We start from the raw sequence: 20,213 nt of genomic DNA on the forward strand, positions 1-20,213 counted from the left end.
AGTGAGTGTGAGCGGGAAGGAGGAGCAGCCCACTGCCCTCCCAACTGTCCTCTGGCTCGGATGGCGAGATGGGCGCAAAGTACGGGCGCACCACAAGCCTGCTCCCAAACCTGGGAAGTAGGAGGTTCGGCAGGTCTTTACTTTCCCTGGCACTTGAAACGCTGCTATGGCCAAGGAGGAAGGGCAGGGAAGAGGGGTGGGAGGCAGAGAGGGAGGCAGAGGAGAAACCAGAATCTGGGGGCAGGTGCAGAATCCTAGCCACAACTAGAAGGGGAGGTGGTTTTGCAGGCTCCCTGATGTAGGAAAGAGGGAGGGGGATGAGGCTGGAGTGGCAGAAGATAGAGCAGGATGTGGTCCTCCCTTCCTCCTTGCCATCACTGTTGCTGCAGCCAGAGCTCCAGAAGGGAGTCTAACGAGGGGAGGGGAGTAGGGTTTTTTCCCTCCAGAGCTTCTCCAAAATAAATTGTATTCTGTGGTGGAGAATCGTGGGGGGAAAGGACCCAAGACAGAATAGGAGTGTTGATTATGATGACAGTCCCTTAATATTCTGATTAGATCTTGGATGGGAAAAGGATGGAGAATTTTGCCCTCTGTATTGTGGTTAGGCTGACAGGAAGAGTTCCCTACACTACAGGGGCAAAAAAGAGATGACTCCAATTTCTTCCTGTGCTGTGCTCACCTTGCAAGATTAGAAGGCATTCTTCACATTTTTATGGGGATTTTTTCATGCTACACATCCTTATCCTCCAGTTTTCTACTACTGAAGGGAAAGATTCCTCCTCCTGCACCTGAATCTCAACTATCTTATGAATTCATTCTTACTGTCCTATCTCTTATTTCTGGAGAGGCTCTGAATAAGAGGAATGGCTGCAGGATCTGTCCTTCTGGTGAGCACTCAGGGCTGATTTCCTTCATTATGGATAGGTTTGATCTCCTTGCAGTCCAGGAGACTCTCAAGATTCTCCTCCAGCACCACAATTCAAAAGCATCAGTTCTTTGGCGGTCAGCCTTCTTTATGGTCAAGCTCTCACTTCCATACATCGCTACTGGAAAAACCATAGCTTTGACTATGTGGACTTTTGTCTGCTTTTTAAGATGCTGTCTAGGTTTGTCATCGTTTTCCTCCCAAGAAGCAGATGTTTTTTAATTTTGGGGCTGCTGCCACCTTCTGCAATGATCATGGAGCCCAAGAAAGTAAAATCAGCCACCGCCTCCATGTCTTCCCCTTCTATTTGCCAGGAGGTGATCCGGCCAGTGGCCATGATCTTAATTTTTTTTATGTTGAGCTTCAGACCATTTTTTGCACTCTCCTCTTTCACCCTCTTTAAGAGGTTCTTTAATTCCGCCTCACTTTCTGCCACCATCATCAGTATATCTTAGGTTCTTGATATTTCTTCTGGCAATCTTAATTCCTACTTGGGAACTAAGAATCTACCTTAGTTAAGCAATCCAAATATAAACCAAAGGAAGCCATATTTCTGACTCTGCTATACTTTCCGGTCCTACTGAATGTAGGAGGCATCCCTCTACTGTCCTTTAAACCTGTTCCTAATATTTCTTCTTTTCAGAAGAACCCCTCTCTTAGCACAGCACAAGAAAAATGAGTCACCTGACAATGCTTCCTCTGCCCCCCTTTTCCTACTGTGGTCTGACTCACTCCAGCACTAAACGCAGGAGAGAGTCACCTTTTCATTGGGAGATTCTCCTTCTCTTCCCATCCTGGGGTGCAGCACATTAACTCTGAACAGGGGAATAAGGAAGCTCAGTAACACCTGATCCCCTACCTTTCCCAGGCTCCCCCATGTTGGAGCTCAAGGCTCCGGGGACCCTGGGAAAGGTAGCTGCCATAGCAACCTTGCCTGTGCCTGAGGATGAGGGGCAGGGACGTAGAGGGGGAGGCCTCCCTGCCCCTCCCTGCTGCAGCCAGAGCCGGAGGCAGTTCAGCAGGTGTGAGTGGGAGGGAGGGGCCACATGGGGGAAAGGGGGACGTTCGGAATGGGGGTGCCAATCAAAGAGGCATCCCATTGACATTCCAGATTGGGGGATTCCAGGACTCAGAGGCATAAATTCTCCCAGGGGCATAAATTATCCATGTCTTGAGGAAGACTGGTGTCGGCCAGGATGAGAGACTGGGGTGGGAGACTGAGTTCCAGCTGCCTGTGGGAGCAGTGGAGGAAGAGAGGGACTCTGCTGAGAACATACAGTGGACCCTCTACTTACAGAATTAATCCGTACTGGAACCGTGGCTGCAAGTCGAAAAGTCTGTAGGTCGAATCTCCATTGACCTACAATGCATTGAAAACCAATTAATCCCATAACCGGCCGTTTTTGTTCTATTTTTGTTCCATTTTGGTTTTTTTCTGGTCTGTAGGTTAATTCTCTGGCTGCAAGTTGAATCTAAATTTTGCGGCCAGAGAAGTCTGTAACTCGAAAAGTCGAGCCGTCTGTAAGGGTCCATTGTACAGGGTCCTCACTATGCTGTGTTGATATTAGAGGCCACTGGTGTTGGAAGACACGGGGTTGCACTCTAAGAACACTAAATTTGGAAATATGCTGTAGAAGAAGAAAAATGCGGTGAAAATCCAGGTCTAAAAACTGGAAAGTCATCCTGAACAGCAGGAACAAGGGGATTATTTGGGAAAAGGCAGAGCCAGCCCAGGTGATGGCATGTGCCAGGTGGATTTGGAAGCTCTGCCAATCATCTGAGCCAGAAGATGTTCCATGTCTGTCGGTTGCTGTAGCTTAGAACTCTTGACAGACTTCTAACTCCTGTCCTCTGAAGATGCCAGCCACAGAGACTGGCGAAACGTTAGGAAGAAAAACCTTCAGATCACGGCCAAATAGCCCGAAAAACCTACAACAACTATGGGATTCTGGCTGTGAAAGCCTTCGAGAATACATTGTTCTATGTCTCCTTGTCCATGCCTCCAAGCTGACCTTGCACTTCCCAGCTATTCTTTATTGCTGCTGCTTGTTTGTCCATCATTATTAGAAAATGTAGGTCTGCTAATTATCTGGGCCCAAGATTTGGTTTCCTATCAATATTTGCAGCCAGTACCTGTTCTGGCCTCCCGCCAACACTTTTATGTTGTTGTTGTTCTCCCCTGGACTGTTCCTCTGCTGTTGTTAACTGGCAGTGCCGAAATACAGTGGTGCCTCACTAGACAGTTACCCCGCATGACAGTTTTTTCGCTAGACATTGACTTTTTGCGATCGCTATAGCGATTTGCAAAACAGTGATTCCTATGGCGGAATTTCGCTGGACAATGTTTGGTCCCTGCTTTGCAAACCGATTTTCACTAGACGACGATCTGCTTTTCGCTAGACAATGATTTTGCTAGACAGCGATTTCAGTGGAACTGATTATCACCATCTAGCAAGGCACCACTGTATGTCTTTTTAAAAAAAGAAATAAATGAGCACTGAAGATGTCGGTCACAGAGACTGGCGAAACGTTAGGAAGAATAACCTTCAGAACATGGCCAAAGAGCTCGAAAAACCCTCAACAACCACAAGAAATAAAACTATTAGTTAATTCATTAGTGTTGCTCTATGTGTTTCTTATATTATTGATGCCTGTTACATTGTCATGATATTTTGTTTTAGATTATTCATTTTTACTATGTAATATGTGTTTGTCATTATACTATATTTCGTTATTGGTGCTTTTTATACTTGTTATGAAACTTGTGGTATCAGCAGGATTGTCCTGCTTATTTTCTGACTGATTCTGTTGTGAACCGTTTTGATCATATTGTGTATTGAAAGATTGGATACAAATAAAGCAGAAATTGGAAATGAACAAAGCTGGGTTTTTTTTCACTACCAGAATGCTGCAGATCTGAAATAAAGGAACTGCATTATTTTTCAATATGCATCTTCCTATGCATTAGACTCAGTGATCCTCAGCTTCCTTTTCAACATACTTACTGTGTTCTTTCCAAAAGAAAGAAGAAAAGGTCAGTGGAACAGAAACAGAAATAAGTTATTTCTCTTGACATGTAGATGACACAAAACTTGTTGCACTTAGAATAGGATTTTTAATTTTTTTTTACTGTGCTATGAACTTGGTTCTGATTTATGGTGACTGTTTCCAGAGTTATAAAGTACTCAGAAGTGGTTTGCCATTCCCCTCTTCTAGGGACACCCTTTGACTGCGCAGCTTGCTGAAGTCTATACAGGCTAGTTTTTCTCTCTGGAGGCCCAGAGGGGAATCAGCCTCCTAGACTCTGGTTCTGCAGCCACATCTCTAACTCAGAGGGCGACTGCGCTGGCCAATCACCCAGCAGTTTGTAACAGCTTAAGGATATATAAATTTGAATCAATACCTGGTGGCTGCACAATATAAAAGTTAGCATGAGGAAACACATTATGGAATTGTCTCTTTAGTTTGGATCATCTTTTTTTTGTTCAGCTGACTGGAGTGGATTGAAGTTGCTCCAATCAGGCTGACATTGCATTTGCCCATCTTCCGCCCATTGTGCTCATCTTATCCAAAGGCAAACTGAAGCTTTACGTTTTCCTCAACTGGGCACTTGTTGCCTGCAAACAGTTTTTTTAAAATGCCTTCAAGGCAGTGCTTGAACAGAGTACCACTAGATCGGTTAAGAAAGCAAAAAAGATGGAAATTGTCAATTAGTACCTTGTCAAAGGCAGCTTCTGCTGTCAGAGATCTCTGTAAATACAATGTTCTGCCTCTGCTTATTCCTGCAAACCGTTTGTTGTCTGGATGGCTACAGCTACCTCACCTGTGAGACCAGATTAGAAAAACTGTGGATCACAACAGATCCAAGCATATTTCCCCAGCTGTGTGGGTGCACCCTCGCTGAACTTTCCATAAAGCCCAACAAGGATGAAGAGGAGAACATATTATGACTTTGAGAGGGTTTTGTCCTTTCTTGAATGATATATATTTGTTTTTATTTGTTCCAGGGGTAGAGTTTAGTACTATCGCACTTTCCCATTAAGGTTATTTTGATACACATAGATTCAATTTTGGAAGCATTATATTTTCAATCAATATATTCAAAAAACCAATGAAATAAAATTAATAAAGGCTATCAAAGAGAACCCTCCAGTGGAGAAAGGATCTCTTGAATATTTTTTTAAAGATTTGAAAGATTTTCTGCAGATTAGGTTGGATAGATTTATTGCAACACCTGAGCTGTCATCTTCTATGGCTTTAATACTTGTGCAAAACTATCTTCGACACCAGGAGATTCACTTTCTGTTGTCCTATCATATTCCTATTGCATTTTTAATTGTGACAGATTAAATGGCCTAATCTAATCTATATATACAACCACAGCAAAATGTTAGTGTCTACTCATATTTTATGGGGTATATATGAACTGAAAGATACAAAACTATTCATATTTCAGATATATGGGAAAGTAATATAAGACACAGAATATTAATGTGTGAGATATTGTATTAGAAAAATCCCTGGGAGACCAGATACATTGAAACAATAAGAAATTTATTCAAAACATGTGTATGTAACAATCAATATGAACATTAGAATGTTAGAAGTGAGATATCACAAACTGTAGCATATAAACTATGATTAGTCTGATTATCTTAATTGCAATATTAACATAGCCTGCACATAACATATTGTTATTCCCACAGGGGGAAAAAACCTCCAATGTGAACAGATAACTCACTCAGGTGCAAGATAAGATGTATCACAGTGAAGATAGGTAAAGATAAAGGTTCCCCTTGACAATTTTGTCCAGTCAAGTCCGACTCTATGGGGTGGTATATAACAGCACGCTTTTTTTTTTTTTTTTTTTTTTGCTTTATGTTTGAACCAGACTGCTACAAATTCCCCTGTCTGGACAGGCCCTTAGTTGCAATGGAGCTTACTCCCAGGTAAGTGTGTGTACAGTTATAATCTTAAGAGTTGTTTGCTCTTCTTCCATCACAAAATCCAGACCTCTATACAATACATTAGGTCATTTTCTTTGCAACTTGTAACCATCATTTTATGTTTTGTTTATGAGCCATCCTCTTATTTGGAGAAGAGACTGAGTGCATACAGAGCCACATACAGGGCACTTATGTCTGAGAAAGCAGCAGGTCCACCAGCCCCAGCAAGACTGGTTCCAGTTTTCTGGATAGTCACTCCACTCATTTCAATCATAGCTACAGTTACATTCAGATCCTGTTCAGTTAGAAATGGAACATCTACAGTAACATTCCCTTCTTTTTTTTGCTGAAATCATGATCCAGGATATTTGTGACCTTTTCAAATAAGAGAAATAAAACCAGAACATCATTGTCTACAATATCACGCACAAGTGACAAAATCAATGTCTATGGTAGAAAGCAGCTGAAACTAAATTATAATGAAATACAGCAGAGATTGGGATAACCTAGCTATACTACTCCCTTTATATGTGATGCAACTCAGCCTTGTACATTTCCACTAGCACACATCCTCTACACAGTGGAATCGGTTTCCCAGTAAGTATGTAAAAAGGGGGAATAATAACAGTGGCATTTTATTCACAAAATGTTTGTGAAGGAATGTTGGTGATCCTTAAATGGTAAAAGGAAACCAGATCAGTGTCCCATTCAGAGAAAATCAGACTTCATTAGTGAGGGTGTGTTCACACAGGGAAATAGATCCCATTTTGGATCACATGTGGAGTAGTCCGATCAGACCTGTTTCCCAGTGTTCACATGATGTACAGAGAATTCCTCTCTGGCCCAACCAGCTGTAAGGCTACGGCTTTTGCAGGCTGGGCTGGAGCGATTCCCTGGCTGGTGGAAGGGTCACTTTAAGGGAAGATTATTTCCAAGAAAGCAACCCTTTCTGGTGCAACTGGACACACGCCTTTCCTGCTGCCTGACGACCCCCTGAAGTAATCAAATTCAGTGGGGCTAGTTTTAAGTAAATTTGTAGGACTGAATTAATGCACATTCTAGTCCCTGAAACATTTCCCAAGGGAAAGCCTTTGCAAGGCCTATGGTAAGGAATATAGCGTGAGAATAAAGGACTCCTCTTGAGAAAAAAGATGTAACCTGTTCCCCAGTGGTCTCAATCAATGTGCCATATTCATTCATTGCATCAACACCACCCTTAGCCTCTTTTACACTATTGGTCGAAATCTTGTTGGCGGTTTATGCTGGCGTTAAAGGCGTGGCTACATTGGTAAAAGAATACAGGACTCATTCCAGGATTGGGACAATAAGATTCATATTGTTTTCTGTTGACTACATGATATACAAGTCAGTGCAAAACAGCCCAGAGTCTCCCCAATTGCAATGTTTCCCTTTGTCATTTCTACTTTTTTTTTTTTTTTTGGTAACAAATACATTTGCATCACCTCAGGTAGTGTGATCACTTGTGTTGATGCATGCAGTTTGATCGTTCTGTGGAGGAGTTTGTGGCTATTCTACTGCAAGCCTTTCCACCTGGCTGTAACAATAGCAAGGAAGGGCAGCCAGTTCATTCAGACAAGAAATGGGCTGTTTGAATCCTCTCCTCCCCAACCCTGTTGCCTGGGTCTACTTATTTTCCTCTTCTCTTCCATTCCGTTCTCGTTTCATGTTTTCTTTTCTTTTTTACAGACTTGGTGCCATTGTGCTAGAGCACATAGGAGACCAAAGGGGAAAAAGTTCAGCAGAGAGAGAGAAGAGGATATTGCTAATCGGCACTTCTTTGAGGCTTTTGTGAAGGTAGCTATGCTGTAGCTTTGCCTCCTGCAAATTTTCATGGCCACAGCAGAGCTACTTTAACAAGCTACAAATATGACTGACTGCCAATTTCCTCCACTCTCTCTGCTAATTCCTGTGTGGTCAGCTAAAACAAATTCATCTGGGGAAACCTTATCTCCCTGACAAGAATTCACAGTAGACCCATTTTCTGTGACTGTGGAGAAATTAAATCTATGCAGCACTTAAGTGCATACAGTTTATGTCCCACCATGTGTTTAGATAGCAAAAGTTAACAGTAGGTAACACTGTTGAAGTACCCCGCTTCTGGTCAAATTTTAATAGTCCAAACTCTGATGAAGCCTGGCTGTTGTGTCTCCACCTTCTTGCTCTTCTGGACACTCCAGCCAGGGGGCAGGAAGATGAGTCTCCCTGCTCAGCAGCAGAGTGTCCAGAAGAGCAGGAAGCCAGAGACACAACAGCCAGGCTTTGTTGGAGATTGAACCGATGAGCAGGATGCTGGCCCTGTGCGCTATGCCGCAACCTGTAAGCGGACAGGTCGGTTCTGGGATGTGGGCCTGGGGAGCCAAGCCACCTGGGCCAGGGAGCCATATTTTTTAATTAATACAAATATCTCATCTCTAATGTTTTCTATAAGTGGAATAAGTAATAATGGCGATGATTTTCAAATAAGTAGCAGTATTGGGGGGCAACCCCAGTATTAAATACTGCAGAAAATGCCAGGGGCTGATTCAGTTCCCCCCCCCATTTATCAGATGATGCAACACGAAATGCAAATCAGCTCAGAGTTTGTTTGTTTGTTTATTTAATTTCTATTCCACTCCCATTAGTGTCACAGCACAACTCTGGGCAGGTTACAATTCTTAAAACAGAAAACAAAATTAAAAATAGAAATATTAAAACCAATAGCAATAACCCTAAAAAAAAACCCCAACTAATCCCAGAGTGGATGGTGGAAAAGAGAGGAGGGAAAAAAAGGAGAGGGAAAAAATGGCGGGGGGAGGTGGTCAGCTGGGCTCAGTGTGGAAAGTCTCCCTGAAAAGCAGTGTCTTTAATTGCTTCCTAAAAGGCCACAGGGAGGGGACTAGGCGGAGGTCCTCCAGAAGCTGGTTCCATAAAGTTGGAGCCACTGCAAAGAAGGCCCTACCTCTTGTAGACGATTTATGGGCCTACCTCAGAATGGCCACCCAGATGAGCCTCGACTGGGATGATCTTGTGGGTGAGTCAGATGACATTAAGGAGAGATACTCTGACAAGTAACATGGGCCCAAACTGTGGAGGGGTTTGTTTGTGCATCTGGGATGCCACAGGGAACCAGTGGAGGTGAGCTAGAACTGGAATGATGTGGTCAAATTTACTTGTACCAACCAAGTCCTTTTCTAGGTAGGGGCATAGTTGGGCATTGTCTTCTATCCTATTATGGGGTGGCCAGCTTTTTAATCTTTTTAAATCCCAGCTCAGTGAGTTACTGGTATGTACCTGGCTGTAGAGAATTGACTTGCTGCACACAATTATTATTCTTTTATTTTAGTGACCAGGGAACAGAAACAAGAAAGTAAACAGGAAACATAAACAGGACTTTATGTTTCCTGTTTACTTTCTTGTTTAAGTTTGTTCTTAAAGGTGTTTAAGTTTGTTCTTTCCTGTTTAAGTTTGTTCTTAAAAGTGTTAATTTAATGTTTTTCAATTAATTAATGGATTTTAATTGTTATTGCATTTTAATTGCTTTTTAATCTGTATGCCTTTACTCTTACTTGTTTTAACAGTGTGAGCCATCTTGGGAGCTCTCATTGGGAGAAAGATAGCTACAAATTATACAAAATATTTTTTTTTAAAAATAGGGTTTTTTGAAAACAAAAAAGTAACTACCATGCTAATTACCTTTTTGTCTCAGAATTCTACCCGTAAATAATTGCTTTTTTAAAAAGTGTTCCAAGTTCTCTTGATTAGTGTTGAAAACAGAATGTTGGACTAAATGGATGGGGATGTGAAACAATAAATGAATAATTACTTGTTAAATGCTACTTCCGAGGTAATGAGTAATATAACTAGATTGAGTGCCTGCCAAGGAAGGCAACCAGCTCTTCCATTAATGAACAGCACTTTTCTGTCAAGACTTGCGTGTTTTCCCCTTACATAAGCAAAAACTGGCAATAGGACAATGTGTCTTGTTGAAGGTTGTGAGATACAAGACTTAATTTGAGGACAATATGTCCTGCAAATTGTGAGATGGAGAAGTTTTGAAAAAAACTTTTTAAACTGTGACATATGGACATCCCCAACGTTACTGAAGTGGACAATTTATCAGACGAGTTGAGCCAATAAAGCCAAGGCCTGCTGTATTAATACTTTGATGAAAAGATGAGAAGAAAATATTTATTGGTCACCACTAGATGGAGATAAAGGCAACAGTTCTAAGATTAGGCAGGCCAGCCAAAGTCTCCCTTCTTTTGTTGAGTATCCTCTTGTCAGCTTTCTGCAAAAATAAAGTTTTCAACAGTAGCATTTAAAAAGTCAAGTGAAATTTACAGACGTCCTTCTGGAGTCAGAAATCATGGTTTGTAAGTCTTCAATTGCCACCAGGCTGAGAGTGATAAACCAAAATCTTTCAAGTCTCCTTTTCTCCCGCTTCCACCTGCCCCTGTGTCCAGGACAAGCACAAATCCCTCAGAGGAGACATGGAAGGATCCTCCCCAAAACACATGAGGACTGTGAACTAATTTGGGCATCCCGTGGGCACTGACAGCAGCCTGTTGGCCGATCTTTCCACTGCAGAAGCCACACTGGATTGCTTCTGATCTACAGTAAATGAAAATCATCCCTAAATGTCCCAGATCTTCATTGTATTAGCTTGAGGATTAGTAGCTGGTTAAACAAGAGGCAAAGAGGGCAGAGATATAGTATGTCCTAAATTAATGCATGGAAATTGTGAAAAAGGAACGTCCAGAGCTCACTTTACAGCTCCCAGGTCCTCCAATGAACATGGCGAAGTTTGCCATGCTTGTGGAGAGATTCTGGGCGATCATCTAAAAAACTAACGTTTCCAATTTATGGCAGAAGACACAAATTAATAAATATTTTCAGAATGGTCCAACTGGAATCTATTGGACTTTGAAAGGTGCACCCTAACTAATACTTATAACAACCATTGATGCTTTGGAAGATACCTCAACAACACAACAACACTGTGATCTCAACTAGAGATGGGAGGTCCACAAAGTTATGTTTTCCCCCCCAAACGAACCACTAATCAGGTTGTTGGTTAATTTGGGAACTTTTTTTTAGACAGCCCAGTGGCTGTCTAAAAAAAACTCCAACAACCAACCAACCAACCAACCAACCAACCAACCTACCTACCTACCTACCTACCTACCTACCTACCTACCTACCTACCTACCTACCTACCTACCTACCTACCTACCTACCTACCTACCTACGACAGGTCAGCCTGTCAGCCAAGGAAGAGGAGGCAGCAGCAGGAAAAGGTAGGGAGGCAATGGGGGGCAGTGGGAAGGGAGCGGGGCACGTTGGGGGTACAACGAACCAGGAGATCATCGCAGCTCATCAAAAATCCATTGGTGTGGGAAAATTCAAGTTCTTCAGTGTGGAGGAACCTGAACAGATCCAAATCAACAAATCAGTGATTTTTGATGAATTTCCTGGTTTGTTTTTGGCTTCGTGCCCAACTCTAATCTCAACCAATCCATCACAATGCATAATAAAGCATCAAAGTCATCAGCCTCCAATGGCTCTCCTCCTAAACCTAGTATCACATCCAACTTATCTAGGGTTTCAGTGGAATCGACTTCACTTCAATCTGACCCAAAGTCAGAGGAATTATTTTCAGACACCCTGGCTATAGACAACCAAAGAGTATGATTTTGTCAGTCCAGGCAAAACTGGGAGTAGTCTACAATTGCCTGAGGACTTGAGAGCATGTATTTACTTTAAGCCACTGGTCCCCAACCTTGGGCCTCCAGATGTTCTTGGACCACAACTCCCAGAAGCCTTCACCACCACGTCTGCTGGCGAGGATTTCTGGGAGTTGAAGTCCAAGAACATCTGGAGGCCCAAGGTTGGGGACCACTGCGTTTAAGCCACATGAACCAAGAGCATAGCCAGTCCCCATGACTCAGCACTCACAGGAGGAATAGACAACTGCCTTGTCATGGCCCAGTCAGACACCCTTCATGGAACATCATTGGCTGGATATCTAAGAGGTCAAATGACTACACCACCTAGCCTGAAATTATTTTCTCTGTTTTATTGCAAGAGACCTGGCCGGGAGCCAGTGGGTCCATCACATGTGATCTTCAAGAACCTGACGGGAAGAAAAGGGGGCAAACTCAAGGGAGACTGGCTGTCCTTGTCTCTACAAAGCTCCAGCCAACAGTCATAAAATTACCCTGTGTGGCCCACAAGTTCTTTCTTGTGTCCTAGATTTTAGCCACCACAGCCTTTTGATTATAAATGTTTACCTTCCCTCTCAAGGTACAAAGTCAATAGTATGTCAAACCTGGTCCAAGGTTGAAGACTTTTAATGATGCCATGTCTGGCTCTGCCCTTAGGCAAACACCTTAAGCCACAGATGCTGGGGAGCAAAGAAGCAACTTCGCACACTTTCAGCTTAGAAAACTAAGCTAGCCTTTGTGGTGAAGGAAACTGCCCTGTCACTATTTTTGAAATGATTGAAAGCCAGCCATTGGCACTGTTGAATCTTCTCATTCGCTCCCCTTCCTTTTCTCCCTCCCCCAGAGTATTGTACAGTAGGACAAAGCACTTCCAGTTTCTCTGGTTGCCTTTTTTGTGTGAAGAGGGAACCCTGGCCCAGTATTGCCAAAGAACTGGGTTTCCTGTCCTCCTGTTTGCAAGGGAGCCTCCCCGTTTCCCCCATGCAGCTTCTCCATTTCACTGGAAGCGGCTTCTCTCAGAGACATAAACCTACTGTATAGTCTCTGGTTCCACCTAGTGGTCAGTCTTGGTAAAACACCTTGGAAACATGTACTGAACATAATTTTATTTATCTATCAGGCAGGGTGAAAGCATGGGTACTGATCCTGCGAATACGGCAGTCATACTGTATTGGGGAGTAGCGGCCAGCAAGTCAATGGAGCCACGAGTCATTCTGTAAGACCTACCCAGGCTGGGACGTTGAGAATTTTGACCCTGAGAGAGGCTTAGAAATCAGTGACCAGAAACTGGGCCTTCTCGGGAGTAGCCCCGCAACTGTGGAATGTTCTCCTGCCCAAAATTTGCCTGGTGCCATCATTGGGAACTTTTAATTGATTATTAAACCCCCTTTTTTTTGAGACAGGCCTTCCTGGACTCTACTGTATCTTGATACAACAGTGCTAAAATATCCAGATATTCGCTAAAGTTCAACCCTCGCCATGCTTTCCTTATTTTTATTTTAATGTCTTACTGAAATAATTTTCATTTGTCTATATTGTATTATGTTGTACTACTGTTGTGTTATTGTATTGCTTTGTCTCTATACTGTTTTATTGTACTGTATAAACTACCAGAGTGGCCTGGGTTGCCAGATGGGCAGCATAGAAATTAAACAAACAAATAAAATAAGGTTGCTTTATAGTAATCCTTTCATAGGAATATTAGTGAGGATGCATTTGGACTACTGTGGATAGTTCTGATCATTCTGCATTAAGATTAAAATGGCATAGCTGGAAAAATGCCTCAAAGAGCAACTGAAATTATTCTGTAAAAAAGAGACAGAGAAAGAGACTACGATTGCTCTACAACTCAAGTGTGTGGAGAATGTGGATGTTCTTCCTCTCCCACAATCCTTGACAAATATAGAAGTCATCAGAAATTACCTGACAACAGATTGAGGAGGGACGAAACAAAGACCTTCCTCAGACAGTGCAATTTACTTTGTAGGATGTGCTGCTACTGGATGGATGTGTTGATGACAGGCTTTAAGTTGAATGCCTAGAAAAAAGAAATATCAAACAACTGGATGCACTTGGGACACAATACCTAACATGATTTCTATGCTGAGATTGACAGGTGATTTGCATTCATGATAGCTGCTGGGTGACAAACAACAAAAAAACTGTGTTCTCATGTTCATGTTGTGTGTTTGCTGGTTTGGCCACTGTGGGAAAGCAAAATGCTGGACAAGGTGGCGATGGGATTTTGACTGGTCTTAAAACATTCCTTCTTCAGTCTTCAGATTGCCTTTACGTTTACCTGTTCTGCAAGAGTTGTATGCCAGCCCTGATGAGGTCCTGGTCCACAAGAAGTCATCTTAACCGCAGCTATGATAACATCAACCCACAGTCAATATGAACACACTGTTATGACTCATTTGATGGGTTCATCTCCTGCTACCGTACTGTGTATTTGGCGACTAAGAGCTTAACAGCTTGCTTGAGGATTTTGTTCAAGCAGATTCTCTGAGGTTTTGGGGATATTCACTTTTCACCACTTTTACTGTGAGAAAATTCACAAGTGGGTTATTTCTCCCCTCAGCAGACACACCCTTTTCAGCAAGACTTCCTGTCTCTACCACTAATCACTGTTTATTAAAATTCATTATGAGAATGGGCTACCTGTTGAAAATCCTGAATAACTTTCAACGGACTGAAACCTTTGCATGATCAAAGTGATTATGCCACAGAAACATATCAGCCTTGGACTTCAGCTGGTTTCAGAGAAGGGAAAAGTTGTAGCAAATAAGAGAAACCTACATGTAGACAGAACCTCCCCTGCCCAGATGTTAATCAGGGATTCTGGGAGTTGAAACCCAAAACATCTGGAGGGCCAAAGATTTCAAACCATTGCATTGGAAGGCATCTGGAAAAAACATTGGTACTCTGGGTTTATACTGGGTGTGCGTCTTGACTCTAGGACTAATTTCCACAAGGCAGCTCTGCTGCAGCAAAAATAGCAAAGAATTGAGCAGCACCTTTAAAATAGAGCATAAACTTTCATGATCATCCACTATCCTTCATCCAGCACAGGATGAGGCTTTGCATCTCTCTCTCTCTCAAATACATCAAGTTGGAGGAAGGAAACAGAAAACAGTGAAAATAATTTTAAAGGCACAATTGATATCCTCACTGTCTGTACTGCAACTCAGCTACACATACCATATATAAGACTGGAGCCCCCCAAACAATGCATCTGAAATGAGCTATGTGTCCATGAGTGCTCATGATATAAATAAATCTGGATGTGAGGGAGATCTGGCTGCAACATGTTTTCTCATTGATCATCAGTATTAATTTGGCTGATCGGCTGGCAAGGGGGTGTGCCCTTTCACACGTGTCCCTCCTGAAGCCGTGCACTTGATGGAAGAAGATGACCATCCCAGATAGGAATATACTGTTCTTCGGTCAAGGGTATACAATACATAATTCTTTTAATCTGATAGATGCCACAAAACTAATTTTGAGCCTAAGCCTCCCCCATCCCTTCAGAACAGGTTGCTATTGATTTTTGTAGTCCCCTGGAAGCCCTTCAGACAAAGCCTTAGTGCACTCAAGGTGCTTTGAAAATGCTGGCCAGCAGCATGCCACTGGCCTTTACTCTGTCCACAATCCATTTTTATCTTTGTCTTTCAGCTATCAACATATTTCAAATGGCAGTAAGGAAACTTAATTAGCATGAGCTGCATGACATGTTGTATGTGCCAAAATATTACTTGGAAAGTAGTGGGAGCTCCTACAAGTTCATTTTTAGAAAAAAGCATACACAAAGATAGAGCAGATAGCATAATACGCACAATTTTTGGAAAGCTCTTCTGTATAACTTTTAGACATACAACCCTTCAGTTTCCTATGTGAATCTTCACTCTTGGTCCATTTAACACAACCAGTTTCAGTCCTAATGACAGTCAGTTGAACACTTAACAGGCTCTACACCAGAAGCCACACCAGAGGTCTACATACTTTAAACCATTTATTCAAAATTCTCTCCCTTTCATTTGACACATTTTATGGAGTCTGGAGCAACTCAGGCATACTTCATTTAGGCTGTAAAGGAAGTGAAAGAAAATTATTATTCAAAAAAAGAGATTTATCTTGTGGAGAGACAAGACAGAACAAAGGTGTGTTAGAACACAACAGCCTGTGCCTTGGGTGGAGAGAGAACATTAATGAACTTTTGATAGTATGGATTTAAATTGTGTCAAACAGCCAAGTCCTCCTGAGTTTCACGTAAGAACACACAAGGTCTGAAATTCCCTGCAGGCAACCTTACAGAAAATCATTTACTCCACACCCAGCTGCCAAGGAACAGGTGTGGAGGCAACTGTGGGGTTGCCTCAGAGGAAAAGAACTAATAATAAAGTGGTTGCTGTCAGAAGCACCTTAAGAAGTAAGTCCCAGAGGCGTATATATAGAGAGGCAGTATGGCAAGTGACAGGAGTAGCCTTCCTCAGCCTAGGGCTCTCCAGATGCTTTGGTCTACAACGTACACATTAGCCCAAGCCCACATGGCTGATGCCTGAGGATTATCAAAAGTTGTAGGCCAAAGTATCGGGACAGAAAATGGCTGGTGATAAGGTTGAACACGGGAAACTCAGTTTCAAGTTCTCTCTCAGGAAAGAAACTTAACAGGGCACTTCTTCATTCTCTTTTTCAGTCTGCATCCAGCAAAACAATTGAAAAAAAAAACCTCTTGCAGAGAAGGTTTAAAGATTTCCAGAGCTGTGGCTAGAACAATTAAAGCTAACATGGGGTCACCACTCACTGATCCAGTACTGTCAACTGACTGGCGCCACCTCTAAGGCTTCAGGCAGGATTCTCTCCATACTTTTGGTGCAAATACAGAGAACAGAACCTGGGACCTTCTGCAGGAAAAGCATGCCCTCTACTACTGAAGTATGGGCTCTGCCCATGAAAGAGAACTGGGAAAGAGGGGGGAGGTTGTCTGTGCCAGTACAAATCAAACAATAGGAGTGGCAAGTCTTTGTCTCTCAGGAAGCAGTTTGGGAAGACGCAGAACTCAATCCAATTTCTAGGATCAGAGAGATCATGAACTTCCACGTGCAGCTTCTTCATGCCTCATGTTCTTCCCAATCACCCCTTTCCACCAGACGCCTTTGGAGTACACCACCACCTTCCATTTCAAGTTTTGAAGATATTCAGCTAAAGCTTGGGTGGAACCAACCAACAAAGTACAAATCAGGCCACTCGAGTCTAGAAAAACAGATTGTATGCTACTGATAAGACACTTTGGAAGTCATTCATTCACAGAGTCACCATGGATTGGAGGTGATCTGATGGCACATAATATCCTCTACTCCATCATGCACAGGGAAACTAGCTATTGAAGCTACATATTCACAACTAGAGCTGGACTTGGCTGCTCTTGTTTGTGTAACTAATTTATGAAACGGATTTTGGATTTTCTAAAACTGGCATCTCTACAGAATATTCTTGTTCCCCTTCTGTAGGAAAACACAGCATTACAACGGATGCACTTTGTGACAAGTACAGACCACTGCAACCATTTCACTGAAAACATAGTCTAGTTTATTACATCAAAAAGTACTTAAAATAGACTGAAGAGGTGTGTTTTTTAAAAAAAGAAATAAAATAAAAGCCACCACAATGAAATAGATGATACTCATAAAATCTTCAGTTTTCAGTTCAAGTTACCATTCTCTCTCTCTCTCTCTCTCTCTTAAATCCTCCAAGGAGAGGTCTGTGGAGGGCAACCATGAAGCAGAAATTCTCAGACAGCTTGCATTTGAAAAGAAAACAAATAGCTACAGTACATACAACGCAAGACATCTTTCAACTCAAAAAGCTACTTGAAACAAATGATTTGCATGGCACTCTCATACTGTGGCACAACGTGGGAAACAAAAAGGTTTGACAAGCTTCAAGCAGCTGCCTCGGATTGTGCTCCACCACACCTTTTGCATCAATCCACTCTCTAGAAAGGATCAAAGAGCACAGGGGCGGGTGAAGCCCACAAAAGAACGATCCCACATTATGCTCAACAGCTCCAAGGCATGATGAAACTACATAATGCAACTGCATTTTTGGCAGAAATGGCCAGCAGACTCACATGCCTAAAGAGAAACTGCTATTGTTTTTGGTGCTTGCATGAGAAAGAAAATCACTGTAGAAGAAAAAAAATGAAAGCTACCCAGTAACATTTAGCTTTGTGGAGTTTTATGCGGCAGAGATCTGAAACTGACATCTGCTTTCAAGCGTTGGAGATCTGTTGCATTTTCAGCACGGCAGTCAGTTTTTCTTTTATTACCTTATCAAAGTGAATATTACTAGAAAAAAGAAATGGCAAGAGCAAAGCAAAAAGATATCTGATGACTGTGGCTTGTAACCACATTTACCTTGTTTAGCTACTCCTCTATAAAATATGTTCTGTAATGATATCCCTTTTAAGACTTATTTCACAAAAAGAAAAAAAATTACTGTGGTTAAGAACCATGTCTTCAGCATGTGGACTGGAATCTAGTTTGGGACCTAGTGGAAATGGGAAACCTCCTTTCTTAGCAAACAGCAAGCATTTTAAATCCAGGAAGGGAATCCTGATGTTTATGGATTAGATAAAAGGGTTCTTGTTAGCAGAAGCTGAAGTTTCCAATATCAATTCTACCTGCATCCCCAAATGATATGAAAAAGGAGAACTTGTCCCTTAATAACCAGATCCTAAGCCACCAGCAACCAAAAAACAAATTACTCCCCAAAGTGTTACATGCTTCTTCAGCACTCTGTAACATTTCCCAAAAAACAACAAATCCTGAAACAAATCATTTCCTTGAGAAGAGTGTGTGGTTGTTCTTGGGATCTCTTTTCAATCCGACTAATTACCTTGAAGGCTTTGCTCAACCCTAGATATCTGAATGCAGTGCCAGTACATATTACAGTCGGTTAAAATGTACAATATTTTGTGGTGGCCAAAACATAAAACAAGAAGTAACAACAATTTATACACCATTTCTAACCCATACTATTAGTTCTTTAAAAAAGAAAAAGAAAAAGAGAGAATGAGTGAGATGAAAAGCAGATGTATATTTATTCTTTCTTTTCACTTTCCTCCGGAGCGACTGGGTCAGCGGGGGGTTCTTCTACCATGGCGCTGTTGCTTTCTGAACCCGTGTTGCTGTCACTTGTTCCTTCCTCAGCCATGCTTTCGACTCCTTCTTGCCCACTCTCCTTATCTTCTGGCGTGGAGGTCCCTTCCCCATTTTGCTGACTTTCAATCGTTTCCTCAGGAGGGGGCTCTTCTGCTACACAAACATTTATTTATTTTTTATCAGTGAAATTCTTTTGCAGCTGTTAAGCTGTTTTTTAAAATTGTTTTTCAGGTACAATGGCAGAATAAAAAGTTGAAGTAAATGGCATTCACAGAAGGAAACAAAGGTGGTTCTATCTTTAAAGTTATTTCGTGCATAAGTTATCGATATAGTTTGGTTCTTAATCAAGGACACTGAATGCGTGTGAATCATCCAATTCTTTCGCAGCCTATTCTATCTCTACACTACTGGAAATGAATCAATGGCCCTGTATATAATACTGTCCAGTAACTGAAACAGGCTATTACGGTCACATTAATCTGACTATAATTTATTACATTTATTAGACATAATCTTCTAAAGATGAAAGGCTTTTTATATGTAAGGAGCCAAATTAAATCAAGATCTTAAATTTAAAAAGAGAATGTATTATCTCTTTCCTAAAGAATCCTGGCCCAAGAAGTTAACTGAGGAAGATAATACAGACGGTTAGGGGGGAAAAGGGGGGGCAAACTATAACCTATAAACATGTGATGTCCTTTTAAAAATCTGTAACCTCAAGCATGTGTCCCTTTCATTTACTGCAGCTACAAAAAAGGAGAGCTCATACTGTTTTGTCAGACTAGTACCTGTCTCCATGGGAGTTGGCCCCTCTTCTTTCTTCTCCTCTCCCTTGCTCGCCGCTTGCTCCTCCTCTGCGCTCGTGCTGTTCTGACTGCGTTCCGCTAGCTCGGCCGCTTCTTTCTCCCGCTCCTCCTGCCGCTTGCGGGCCTGCTCCTCAGCCTGAGCAATTTCGGCCGCAATCTTCTCCATGTCCACTTCTACTTTCAGGCTGCACAGCTAGTGAGGAGCAAAGAAAAATGTCCCCGTTTTGAAACTGCCGTTCTTTTTAGGTTTGGGTTTTTGTCGCATTACAGCACAGTCCTGTCTCTACTACGAAATTAAGCATGCTTAATTTTCTCCTGCCATTAGCCCCACCTCCTGAAATAACTTGAGGTTAATAAGAACTGTTGAGGGGTCCTGGCCTTGCTAGGTCAGACATGAGCTGAACTAGCATTCTTTGCAAAACTCCGCACAGAAATTGACCAGTGGCAATCCCTTCTCCTAGGGAGCCAGCTGAACAGAGTGACAAAGCTTTTACTTTCATCAGCATACCAAGTCCCTGGAAACTGGCAAGTGATTCACCTTTTGCAGATTTATCAGGATAACATAAGGGGAACCCCATAAAGTATGACAGTATTATCTATGGTGTTGGTTGCAGATATAATTTTCAAAGCATACCATAATGGTTAGATAT

At 42.1% G+C, this 20,213-nt stretch overlaps 1 protein-coding gene across 10 annotated transcripts in view; it reads right to left on the minus strand.

Annotated features, from left to right (window-relative positions):
* Window positions 1-17,160: 17,160 nt before the first annotated feature.
* Window positions 17,161-20,213, minus strand: part of SMARCE1 (SWI/SNF related BAF chromatin remodeling complex subunit E1) — a 31,974-nt gene continuing 28,921 nt past the window's right edge. For 7 of the 10 annotated variants that reach the window (XM_020785470.3, XM_078377866.1, XM_020785472.3 and 4 more), the window contains 2 exons: window positions 19,546-19,756; window positions 17,161-18,910 (listed from right to left, as the gene is read on the minus strand). In XM_020785470.3, coding sequence (XP_020641129.2) covers window positions 18,696-18,910; window positions 19,546-19,756 — 426 coding nt within the window. In that variant the 3' untranslated portion in view covers window positions 17,161-18,695. The remainder of the gene's footprint in view (window positions 18,911-19,545; window positions 19,757-20,213) is intronic. The other 3 variants (XM_078377865.1, XM_020785474.3, XM_020785471.3) reach the window with 1 other exon arrangement.

Source organism: Pogona vitticeps, chromosome 6 (genome assembly GCF_051106095.1).
Source record: "Pogona vitticeps strain Pit_001003342236 chromosome 6, PviZW2.1, whole genome shotgun sequence".
NCBI classification, from domain to species: domain Eukaryota; kingdom Metazoa; phylum Chordata; class Lepidosauria; order Squamata; family Agamidae; genus Pogona; species Pogona vitticeps.